The sequence below is a fragment of the Scyliorhinus torazame genome, chromosome 10 (assembly GCF_047496885.1).
Source record: "Scyliorhinus torazame isolate Kashiwa2021f chromosome 10, sScyTor2.1, whole genome shotgun sequence".
Taxonomy (NCBI): Eukaryota; Metazoa; Chordata; class Chondrichthyes; order Carcharhiniformes; family Scyliorhinidae; genus Scyliorhinus; species Scyliorhinus torazame.
Window position 1 is genome coordinate 150,244,795 of NC_092716.1, and position 12,214 is coordinate 150,257,008.

Below are 12,214 nucleotides of genomic sequence, written 5' to 3' on the forward strand. Positions count from 1 at the left end.
AAGACTGGTCCCCACCACTTGTAGGGGTCTCCAAGGTGATTGGAGGCCCCCAGCTGCATGCTATATGGGCAGGGTGATGCCCTGGCACTGCTGGTGCCAGTTGGGTACCCTGGCAGTGGCAATCTGGTACCCTGGCAGTGCCACCTAGGTGCCAGCCTGGCACAGCTAGCAGGGCACTGCCAAGGTGCCACGCTGACATTTTCTGCACACACGTGATCAGGTTGCCCAGCATGGGTGTTGGGGATGCGGGGGCCCCTCCCAAATTGCGTTCAGGCTTGGCGGGCGAGGGGGGGGGTGAGAGGTTGGGGATTCCTTTGGGAGCCTCGGAGATTGGGGCATTATTTCAAAATAGCGTTCCGATCTCTCACGACAACGGAGAGATCTGGCGAGGGGTGCTTCCCATTTTAAAAAATGAGGCTATGTGTGGCCTCGGCTGCCCAGTCCTTGTTCAGGCCCCTTATGCAACACGAATCACGCTGAATAGCCAGGTGTTTCTCGGCATATGGAACACGCGGTTAAATGCGCTCGCTCGGGGGCTTTGTTCCCTTTTCGGAAGATCGTGCCAATAGAGTTTTACAGCACAGAAAGATGCCCTTTGGCCCATCGTGTCTGCGCCAGCCATCAAGCACCTCTCTATTCTAATCCCATTTTCCAGCGCTTAGTCCATAGCCTTGAATGCTGTAGTCTTTCAAGTGCTCATTTAAATGCTCCTTAAATATTGTGAGGGTTCCTGCATCTACCATTATTATAGGCAGTGAGTTCCAGATTCCCAACACCCTCTGGGTGATAAAGATTTTCCTCAAAAGCTTTTCCTCAAATCCCCTCTAAATCATAGAACTTAGATTACAGCGCAGTACAGGCTCTTTGGCCTCGATGTTGCGACGACCTGTGAAACCACTCTAAAGTCCATCTACACTATTCCCTTATCGTCCATATGTCTATCCAATGACCATTTGAATGCCCTTAGTGTTGGCGAGTCCACTACTGTTGCAGGCAGGGCATTCCATGCCCTTACAACTCTCTGAGTAAAGAACTTACCTCTGACATCTGTCCTATATCTATCTCCCCTCAATTTAAAGCTATGTCCCCTCGTGCTAGACATCACCATCCGAGGAAAAAGGCTCTCACTGTCCACCCAATCTAATCCTCTGATCATCTTGTCTGCCTCAATTAAGTCACCTCTTAACCTTCTTCTCTATAACGAAAACAGCCTCAAGTCCCTCAGCCTTTCCTCATGAGATCTTCCCTCCATACCAGGCAACATTCTGGTAAATCTCCTCTGCACCCTTTCCAATGCTTCCACATCCTTCCGACAATGCGGCGACCAGAATTGCACGCAATACTCCAAATGTGGCCGCACCAGAGTTTTGTACAGCTGCAACATGACCTCATGGCTCCGAAACTCAATCCCTCTACCAATAAAAGCTAACACACCGTACGCCTTCTTAACAACCCTCTCAACCTGGGTGGCAACTTTCAGGGATCTATGTACATGGACACCGAGATCTCTCTGCTCATCCACACGACCAAGAATCTTGCCATTAGCCCAGTACTCTGTCTTCCTGTAATTCCTTCCAAAATGAATCACCTCACACTTTTCTGCATTAAACTCCATTTGCCACCTCTCAGCCCAGCGCTGCAGCTTATCTATGTCCCTCTGTAACTTGTAACATCCTTCCGCACTGTCCACAACTCCACCGACTTTAGTGTCATCTGCAAATTTACTCACCCATCCTTCTACGCCCTCCTCCAGGTCATTTATAAAAATGACAAACAGCAGTGGCCCCAAAACAGATCCTTGGTACACCACTAGTAACTGGACTCCAGGTTGAACATTTCCCATCAACCACCACCCTTTGTCTTCTTCCAGCTAGCCAATTTCTGATCCAAACTGCTAAATTACCCTGAATCCCATGCCTCCGTATTTTCTGCAGCAACCTACTATGGGGAACCTTATCAAACGCTTTACTGAAATCCATATACACCACATCAACTGCTTTACCCTCATCCACCTGTTTGTTCACCTTCTCAAACAACTCAATAAGGTTTGTGAGGCACGACCTACCCTTCATAAAACCGTGTTGACTATCTCTAATCAAATTATTCCTTTCCAGATGATTATACATCCTGGGTGAGATTCTCCGACCCCCCGTCGGGTCGGAGAATCGCCGGGGGCTGGCGTGAATCCCGCCCCCGCCGGTTGCTGAAGTCTCCGGCACCGGATATTCGGCGGGGGCGGGAATCGCGCCGCGCCGGTTGGCGGGACCCCCCGCGCCGGTTGGCGGGACCCCCCGCTCGATTCTCCGGCCCGGATGGGCCGAAGTCCCGCCGCTAAAATGCCTGTCCCGCCGGCGTAAATTAAACCACCTACCTTACTGGTGGGACAAGGCGGCGCGGGCGGGCTCCGGGGTCCTGGGGGGGGTGCGGGGCGATCTGGCCCCGGGGGGTGTCCCCACGGTGGCCTGGCCCGCGATCGGGGCCCACCGATCCGCGGACGGGCCTGTGCCGTGGGGGCACTCTTTCCCTTCCGCGTCCGCCACTGTCTCCACCAATGTGGAGGCAGAAGAGACTTCCTCCACTGCGCATGCGTGGGAAGCTGTCAGCGGCCGCTGACGCTCCCGCGCATGCGCCGCCCGGAGGTGTCATTTCCGCGCCAGCTGGCGGGGCACCAAAGGCCTTTTCCGCCAGCTGGCGGGGTGGAAATTCGTTCGGCGCCGACCTAGCCCCTTGAGGTTGGGGCTCGGCCCCCAAAGATGCGGAGCATTCCGCACCTTTGGGGCGGCGCGATGCCCGTCTGATTTGCGCCGTTTTGGGCGCCAGTCGGCGGACATCGCGCCGTTTCCGGAGAATTTTGCCCCCTATCTCTTATAAACCTTTCCAAGACTTTGCCCTTAACAGAAGTAAGGCTCACTGGTCTATAGTTACCGGGGTTGTCTCTACTCCCTTTCTTGAACAAGGGGACAACATTTGCTATCCTCCAGTCTTCTGGCACTATTCCTGTAGACAAAGATGACATAAAGATCAAAGCCAAAGGCTCAGCAATCTCCTCCCTAGCTTCCCAGAGAATCCTAGGATAAATGCCATCCGGCCCAAGGGACTTATCTATGTTCACACTGTCCAGAATTGCTAACACCTCCTCCTTATGAACCTCAAGCCCTTCTAGTCTAGTAGCCTGAATCGCAGTATTCTCCTCGACAACATTGTCTTTTTCCTGTAATAATACTGACGAAAAATATTCATTTAGTACCTCTCCTATCTCCTCGGACTCCACGCACAACTTCCCGCTACTGTCCTTGACTGGCCCTACTCTTACCCTAGTCATTCTTTTATTCCTGGCATATCTATAGAAAGCTTTAGGGTTATCCTTGATCCTCCCTGCCAAAGACTTCTCATGTCCCCTCCTGGCTCTTCTTAGCTCTCTCAGGGCTGGTTTAGCACACTGGGCTAAATCGCTGGCTTTGAAAGCAGGCCAGCAGCACGGTTCAATTCCCGTACCAGCCTCCCCGAACAGGCGCCGGAATGTGGCGACGAGGGGCTTTTCACAGTAACTTCATTGAAGCCTACTTGTGACAATAAGCGATTTTGATTCATTCATTTCTCTTTAGGTCTTTCCTAGCTAACTTGTAACTCTCGAGCACCCTAACTGAACCTTCATGTCTCATCTTTACATCAGCCTCCTTCTTCCTCTTGACAAGTATTTTGACTGCTTTAGTAAACCCCGGTTCCCTTGCTCGACCACTTCCTCCCTGCCTGACAGGTACATACTTATCAAGGACTTGAACAAGCTCCACATTTCCATTGTGCCCATCCCCTGCAGTTTTCCTCTCCATCTGATGCATCCTAAGTCTTGCCTCATCGCATCATAATTGCCTTTCCTCCAGATATAACTCTTGCCCTGCGGTATATACCTATCCCTTTCCAATCACCTGCTCCTTACCTTAAATCTATGCCCCCTGGTTATTAACCCTTCTACTAAAGGGAAATGTTTCTTCCTATCCACCCTATCTATATCCTTCATTATTTTGTACACCTCTCTGCTGTCCCCCCTCATCTTTCTCTGCTCGAAGGAAAACAACCCCAGCTTATCCAGCCTCTCTTTATAGCTGAAAAACTCCAACCCAGACAACATGCTGGTGAACCTCCTCTGAACCGATGCCTGCAGTTCACCACTGGACACAGGCTTCAAGTCTCAAAAACAACCTTCGACCATCACCCTCTGCCTCCTGCCATTAAGCTAATTTTGGATTCAATTTGCCAAACACCAGCATTCTCAATCTAAAACCCGGTCACGGCTGTTGGGCGCTCCTCCCACGATCGGGAACGCCACGATAAATTGCTCCTCGACCCTCCCAACACTCACCTGCGACCCACCCGTGGGTCGTAACCCTGGGTTTGAAAAACCCTGCTCAAGGGCATCCACTGTTTTGAGCCCCCTGTATCTGCCATAAGCTTCTCTTCTTTTCCTTATCCAATTGTGTATATCCCCTGACATCCAGGCTTCTCTGGGCTTGTTGGTTCCATCCTTTACCTTGATAGGAACATGATGGCTTTCTGCTATCTCTGTTTCCTTTTTGAATGACTCCTACTGCTCTGATGTGGATTTTCCTACAAGTAGCTGCTCCCATCCACTTTGGCCAGATCCTGGCTTATCCTATTAAAGTTTGCTTCCCCTACTTCAGAAACCTTGGGCTGGATTCTCTGATTTGGGTATGTCCCCACGCCGGCGTGGGAACGGTAGCCTTTTACGACCGAAAATTCCACGCAAAACAGTGACCATTCTCTGTTTGGCTGGGGGCTAGCAGGAAGGCAGCGTAGAGCGCCAGGCTCTAGCTCTCAATACGGCCCAGGAAATTGCTGGGTCTGTGCCCGCGCATGTGCACGGCGGCGGCCTGTAGCGGCTGCGCTGTGCTTCATGGCGGATGCCACTCGCGGACCCGGTCGACAAAATAATACCCCCCTTCGACTGGCTCGCACGCCCCGGACTGCCCCACCACAGTGCCCCCAGCCCTGAATAATGTCTCCCCCTACCCGCGTATCGACTCTTCCCCGACTTTGGCGGCGCTGGACTCTTTCCCTAAAATACCACTTGTAAGACTTCTTTGGCTCAAAAGGTCTCCTGGATGTACTTTAAGAATGTGTCCCCTCTAAACCTTTCACACTTTGCCTATCCCAAGTTGAAATCTCCAATTACTATTTTTACACTTCTCTGGAATTTGTCTACATATCTGCTCTTCTATCTCTCCCTGACTATTTGGGGGCCTAAGGTGCACTCACAGCAATGTGATTGCGCTTTTTTAAAAAGTTCCATCCATTTGGCCTTAATTGAGGAGCCTTCGAAGATATCATCCTTCTTCACTGCAGTAATTGACTCCTTGATCAATATTGCAACACCACCTCCTCTTTTACAACTCACCCTCTTGCCTGAAGACCTCCTCTTTTACAACTCACCCTCACCCTGGAATATTGAGCTGCCGGTCTTGCCTTTTCCTCAACCATGTCTCAGTGATTACAATAATATACTCCCATGTGTTAATCAACACCCTAAGTTCATTGGCCTTACCCACAAGACTCTTTGCTTTAAGATAAATGCCATCCAGCCTTGCCATATTCCCTTGTGCCTTAATATGTCCAACTTTGCTCTGCCTTCCAGACTGACTTACCTTTTCTTCTATATTTGACTGTGCATCACCCCCATACTGTACCTTCACATTGTGACCCATTCTCCTGAAAATTAGTTTAAACCTCCCCCAACAGCATTAACAAAACACCCCACAAGGATGTTGGCCCCTCCCGGTTCAGGTGCAACCCGTCCATTTGCACAGGTCCCACCTTCCCCAGAATTGGGCCCAGTGATCCCGGAACAAAGCCCTTCCTCTTGCAGCATCTCTTCAGCCTCGCATTCATCTGCTCTATCCTCCTATCCCTATACTTACTAGCACCTGGCATTGGAAGGAATTCCAAGATTACAACCTTTGAGGTCCTGCTTTTCAATCTGCTGCCCAGCTACCAAAATCTTTCTTGCAGGACCTCAGCCATCTTCCTACCTCTGTCATTGGTACCAATGTGAACTATGACCTCTGACCTTTCATTTTTCCCCTTCAGAATTCCCTGCAGCTTTTCAGTGATATTCTTGATCCTGGCACCAGAGATGCAACGCATCATCCTGGAGTCACATCTGTGGCCGCAGAAACGCCCATCTACACCCCTCATTATTGAGTCTCCTAGCGTTATTGCTCTTCCACTACTCTTACTCCTCCTCCCTTGTGCAGCTGAGCCATCCACAGAGCCGTGAACTTGGCTCTGGCTGCACTCCCCAGAGGTATCGTCACTCTCACCATTTTCCAACACAGAAAAGCAGGTCTTAAGTGTGAGACACTCCTGACTACCTGCCTGCCCCTTCTCCTGATTGGTGGTGAGCAATTCCCTCTGACTGCATTTCCTTAAACTGCAGGGTGACCATGTCTAACAACCATTGTGCCTCCAGCCGACATTCACGCCCCAAAACCCGGCTCTCAAGATGGCACTACCTGCAAATGTGGTCATTATAAGCTGCCCAGGTCCAACTGGCTGGAAACAATTGGTTACCCCATGTTTCTTGGGGAATGTGAGCTCCCCCTATGAGGGGGGGGCTGGGCAATCATTAGTAGTTGCAGCTGTATAAATAGCCAGCGTGGTACCAGCTAGAGAGGAAACCAGTAGTGAACTACTGCTACAGTGTACATATTGTTGTAAATAAAGTTACTTCCTGTTTGACTCTACAAACTCGTGCTGGATTCTTTGTGGCCCTCACAAAAGTGGCCATGCAGACTGTCAAGAGCATCTAGGAATTCCCACATGCTGTAGGTTGTGCAAAACATCGGACTGTGCTCCCCAGTCATACTTTTAGCTTAAAAGACTCTTACCTTAAATTTATGCCAATTAGAAAATTATTTCCTTTTTTAAAAAAGCTAAAACTCTTATTTTTCCTTCATGTAGCTTTAAACGGGAGAAAAACAACTTACACCTTACTTACCATTCAGCTCCCTGTAGCCTCTACTCTTGCAGTAGGACCACTTGCTGAAGATTAAAACGTTAAAAAGCAAAAAAAGCAAAAAGCACCTATTTAACCTCTGTTCCAAATTCCCACAGTACTCCAAATTCCCAGATACACACACTTACTCTGACTAAATGACAGGTAAAACCAAAAGATTGGAGTTATAATTACGGACTAAATGGAGGTTTTCCGCAAAGTAGTCATCCAGTCAGTGTGATAACAGGGTAGGTGTTCAGGTGTTGCATCTCCTTGTCTGCCTTCATTTTCTCACTTTCCAACTTTCAAGGCCCCGAACACTCCTTCCAAGTGAAACATCGACTTACTTTCAATTTAATATCATGTATTCGCTGCTCTCAGTGCAATCTGCTTTAAGTTGGGGAGACCAAACACAGATCGGGCTACTGCTTTGCAGAACATTTGTGTCCAGATAGCGAGCAGTGTGACCCTGAGCTTCCAGTCTCCTGTCATTTCATTCCCCACCTTATTCCCACTTTGGCCTTGCTGTCTCCTGAGGTGAAATGAAATGAAATGAAAATCGCTTATTGTCACAAGTAGGCTTCAAATGAAGCTACTGTGAAAAGCCCCTAGTCGCCACATTCCGGCGCCTGTTCGGGGAGGCTGGTACGGGAATTGAACCGTGCTGCTGGCCTGCCTTGGTCTGCTTTCAAAGCCAGCGATTTAGCCTGTGTTCCAATGAAGCTCAAGTTCAAGGAATAGCTCCTGATCTTTCTCCTCGGCACTTTGCCGCCTTTACAATTCAGCACCGAGCCCAACAATTTTTAAATCATAACCTCTCTCATAACTTTTTGTGGACTGCAGCTGTTGATGATGGTTTTGCTTTTCCCATTCAGACCTTCGCCTGACCTGTCCTTTGTCTCTTTATTTGTGCCATTAATGTGTGGGGGTCAGTTTGCTCCAGTATGATGAAGAACAATGTCAACTCTACAGTCTCTATCCCTGTATTGGCTTTCATAGTTCATGCAGGCCTACCTCTTATCCTTGCCCCTTATTGCAGAATGGTGCCTCTCAAGCTGTATAACCAACAGAGAGAGATGCATATTGTTCTTTGTGGGCCATGGCTAATTACCTCCCATTACCATCACCATCCCTTTTCCCTTGAAGCTCTCTTGCCTTCCAACACACTTTAAAAAAATTATTTTCCTTACTCCACCCTTTTCCTTGCCTCTGTACTTGCTTAAAACCTGTTACATCTCCAACTTTTCCACTTCTGTTAAAAGTCATCAACTTGAAACCTTAACCATGTCCATCTTTCCACAAGTGCTGCGGAGTATTTCCAGCATGTCTCTGTTTGAATTTCAGACTCCCAAAATCTGCAGTATCTTGCTTTTGCAATAAATGCACCCTATCCAGACCGGGTGATTTTCTTCTTTTGAGCACTGCCAGTCTTTCAAATATCTTTTCCTTATCCAATTTTATCAAATATAATTTCTCTGCTACATCTTACTTTACAGTGATAAACTGAATTCAAATTCTTCACAAAAGTTATTTAAGGGATGAGATGTGACCCAGTGGTAGCGCTTTCTCCAGAGACTTCATCATAGAATCAAGACTGGCTCTCCAGTGCATGAGTATGGGAGGTGCCAACATTTGAATGAGACATTGCATCAAGGTCCCTCTGGTGAACATGAAAGATTCCATGGCACTGTTTGAAGAAGAGCTGGATGCCTTCCCTAGTGTCCTAACCCATATTTGCCTTTCAACCAACATCACAAAAATAGGTGATCTGATTGTTATCACATTGCTGCTTGAGGGGCTTTCCTCTGAGCTGCTGCATCATCAACATTTAATCAGGGGGTGGCACTTTAAAAGTAATTTACTGGCAGTAAAACACTGAAGAATGGCCTGAAGTTCGGAACTGTGCTTATTAAATGCAATTTTATTCCTTCCTTTATGGACAACATATAAGCCAGGGGACATAAGCTTTAAGTGTGCTCTATTTGAGTAAATGGGAATTGCTATCGCAGATTTATGTCCTGTGCTGGTCAGAACAGATGTAATAATCATAACTGTAAAGGGAACAACAATTTACACTGCATGAGAAAAGAGTGCTGATTGGTTGACAATGGACTCTAATTTTGGAGAATGCACCAGGGAACAGTTAACTGCCAAGCTTTTGTTTAAATTCCAACCAAGGCTGCTCAATTTTGATTGATCAAGACATTACCATAGAGAATGATCCTGTGAATGGCTGCCCCTCAAACTTTTTCTTCAGTTAAAAAGGGCACAATGCGTGGACATGCAATTTCTGTCTGAAAGGGCGGGCCCTGTATGTGAATATTTGTATCTTCTAACATACGTAAGCGAGTAACGCTGCGAGCCTTACTGATAATCTTAAATTGGTTGTCAGTATAATTCAAGACTGTTTAGCAAGTGCTGTCTGATTGTGGAATCACATCTAATATTGGTTGCATGTTTGGATATTTTGCATGTACGGCTGGTTGGATGCTGGTACCATGTTTAAAGGTAAAGTCACCATAGTCCCAGATGACCATTGGCTGCTTTCCCCTTTGACAGGGAGAGCTGGCTAGTGGTGATTTAATCTGAGGATCACCACAGCTCAGGAGAGGGGCAAGATTGAGAAGACAGAGCCTTCATGAATAACCTGAGCCAGTACATGAATTAAACCCTCGCTGCTGGCCTGGCTCTGCATCACAATCAGCTGTCTAGTCAACTGAGCTAAACTGGCTTAAAGGGCACACTACTATCACATTAATGAATAACATGGGATATGAATTTTCGTGTGGGTGTGATGCCAGGTGTGTAAGCCGTACACCCAACAACTGGCAGATTGTATGAAACAGTGCATCTCTTCGGCTGTTATAAAATGGCAAAGTTCTGACCATACCCAATCAGCTTCTGTCCTCTGTTGACTGACTGGTCTGCCACTGGGACCAGTTTCTCCTCACTTTTGGGGCGTCATTCTCCGACCCCCCGCCGGGTCGGAGAATCGCCGTTGGCCGCCGTGAATCCCGCCCCCGCCCGCGCCGAAGTCTCCGGTACCGGAGATTGGGCGGGGGCGGGAATCGGGCCGCGCCGGTTGGCGGGACCCCCCGCTCAATTCTCCGGCCCGGATGGGCCGAAGTACCGCCCAGGAATTGCCTGTCCCGCCGGCGTAAATTAAACCTGGTATTTACCGGCAGGACCAGGCGGCGTGGGTGGGCTCCGGGGTCCTGGGGGGGGGGCGCGGGGCGATCTGACCCCGGGGGGTGCCCCCACGGTGGCCTGGCCCGCGATCAGGGCCCACCGATCCGCGGGCGGGCCTGTGCCGTGGGGGCACTCTTTCCCTTCCGTCTCCGCCACGGCCTCCACCATGGCGGAGGTGGAAGAAACTCTCCCCACTGCGCATGCGCGGGAAACTGTCGGCGGCCGCTGACGCTCCCGCGCATGCGCCGCATTTCCGCGCCAGCTGGCGGGGCACCAAACGCCCTTTCCGCCAGCTGGCGGGGCAACAAACGCCATTTCCGCCAGCTGCGGGGCGGAAATCCCTCCGGCGCTGACCTAGCCCCTCGATGTTGGGTCTCGACCCCCAAAGATGCGGAGCATTCCGCACCTTTGGGCCGGCGCGATGCCCGTCTGATTGGCGCCGTTTTTGGCGCCAGTCGGCGGACATCGCGCCGTTGGGGGAGAATTTCGCCCCTGATATCCAAATCAATCCTAATTTTGAAGCTAATATTAAATCTCCCATCAATCTTCCCTGTTCTAAGGAAAATAATCCCAGATTTTGGAGTCACTTCAAGTAATCGGAGCCTTTACTTTATGCCTTTACTTCTAAAGCAGAATCCTGTATTTTGATAAACTTCTCAGCTGGTCCTGCAAATTTCGAAGGTTTGCATTTGTGAAAGTAATTCTTGCTATTTTTCACCCAAACTGGTGGCAGATGGCGAACTTTCCCAATTGTTGACAAGAGATGTGTAGCAGATGTTTTCCAGGGACGTGCACGTGCATAGAAACCAGAGGTGTAGCGGCTGCCACTCACCTGTGATTAAACTGGAGATGATCAAAGGGAGAATCAGCATCTTCAACATCCTCATGAGGATATCACCTGGAAACGCTATGAGCATAACAACATTGGGATGGATGGGAGATGCATATCGGAGCAATCCTCCAAACAATGCTCCAAGTATCACACCTGTAGGGAGAAGAAATGGAGATTAGAGGACAATAATTACAATACATATTTATGTAGATCCCTTTTTTCTGAAGACCATGACAAGCTAATTCACGAATGCAAATAAAACTTTGAAGTGACAGCAACTCAGTGAAGTGAAAGATTAGGACGTTTGGCCAAAGTTTAGTTAGGAAGGTGGGTTTCAAGGCTTTGGGTAGGGAACTCCAGAGAATAATGTGATGGATGTAGGAATTTCAGATATGTATTTGGTGAAGTAAGGGTTAAAAGCCTGGCTTAGTGTGTGTTTGTGTGTCTGCAGAAGTCATGTTTTAAAAGAATCCTGGTTTGAAAGACAACAAAGTTTTTAGGAGCCAGAGGTGTAATCAACCATCCTTAAAGGCATGGGCTAATGCAATTTTGTTTTCATTAAGGGGATTCCCTTGGGGGTTAAGTTGTTTTCAGCTTGAGGAGATGATGCCATTGTTGGGTGGAGCTAAGGCATCAGGCTTTTTGAGAAAGCAATTTTCAGTTCAGTTCTGTTCTGGATGAAGCTGGTACCGCAAGTCAGGTTTTGCTGTCTGTAGTTTAGTTAAAAGATCAACTATCTTTAAAACAGTGCAGACTTGTCTGAGGACAAGGGGGAGCCGAAACAAGCTGAGAAACAGCTTTTAAAGACATATAACCAGGATTTATGACAGGAGTCAGGGGCGAAATTCTCCGGAAACCGCGCGATGTCCGCCGACCGGCGCCCAAAATGGCGCAAATCAGACGGGCATCGCGCCACCCCAAAGGTGCGGAATGCTCCGCATCTTTGGGGCCCGAGCCCCAACCTTGAGGGGCTAGGTCGACGCCGGACGAATTTCCGCCCCGCCAGCTGGCGGAAAAGGCCTTTGGTGCCCCGCCAGCTGGCGCGGAAATGACATCTCCGGGCGGCGCATGCGCGGGAGCATCAGCGGCCGCTGACAGATTCCCACGCATGCGCAGTGGAGGGAGTCTCTTCTGCCTCCGCCATGGTGGAGACCGTGGCGGAGGCGGAAGGGAAAGAGTGCCCC

At 49.2% G+C, this 12,214-nt stretch overlaps 1 protein-coding gene across 2 annotated transcripts in view; it reads right to left on the reverse strand.

Annotated features, from left to right (window-relative positions):
• Positions 1 to 12,214, reverse strand: part of LOC140430970 (excitatory amino acid transporter 2-like) — a 654,025-nt gene that overhangs the window by 460,900 nt on the left and 180,911 nt on the right. For both annotated transcript variants that reach the window (XM_072518820.1, XM_072518819.1), the window contains one exon: positions 11,031 to 11,183. In XM_072518820.1, the coding sequence (XP_072374921.1) occupies positions 11,031 to 11,183 (153 nt within the window). The remainder of the gene's footprint in view (positions 1 to 11,030; positions 11,184 to 12,214) is intronic.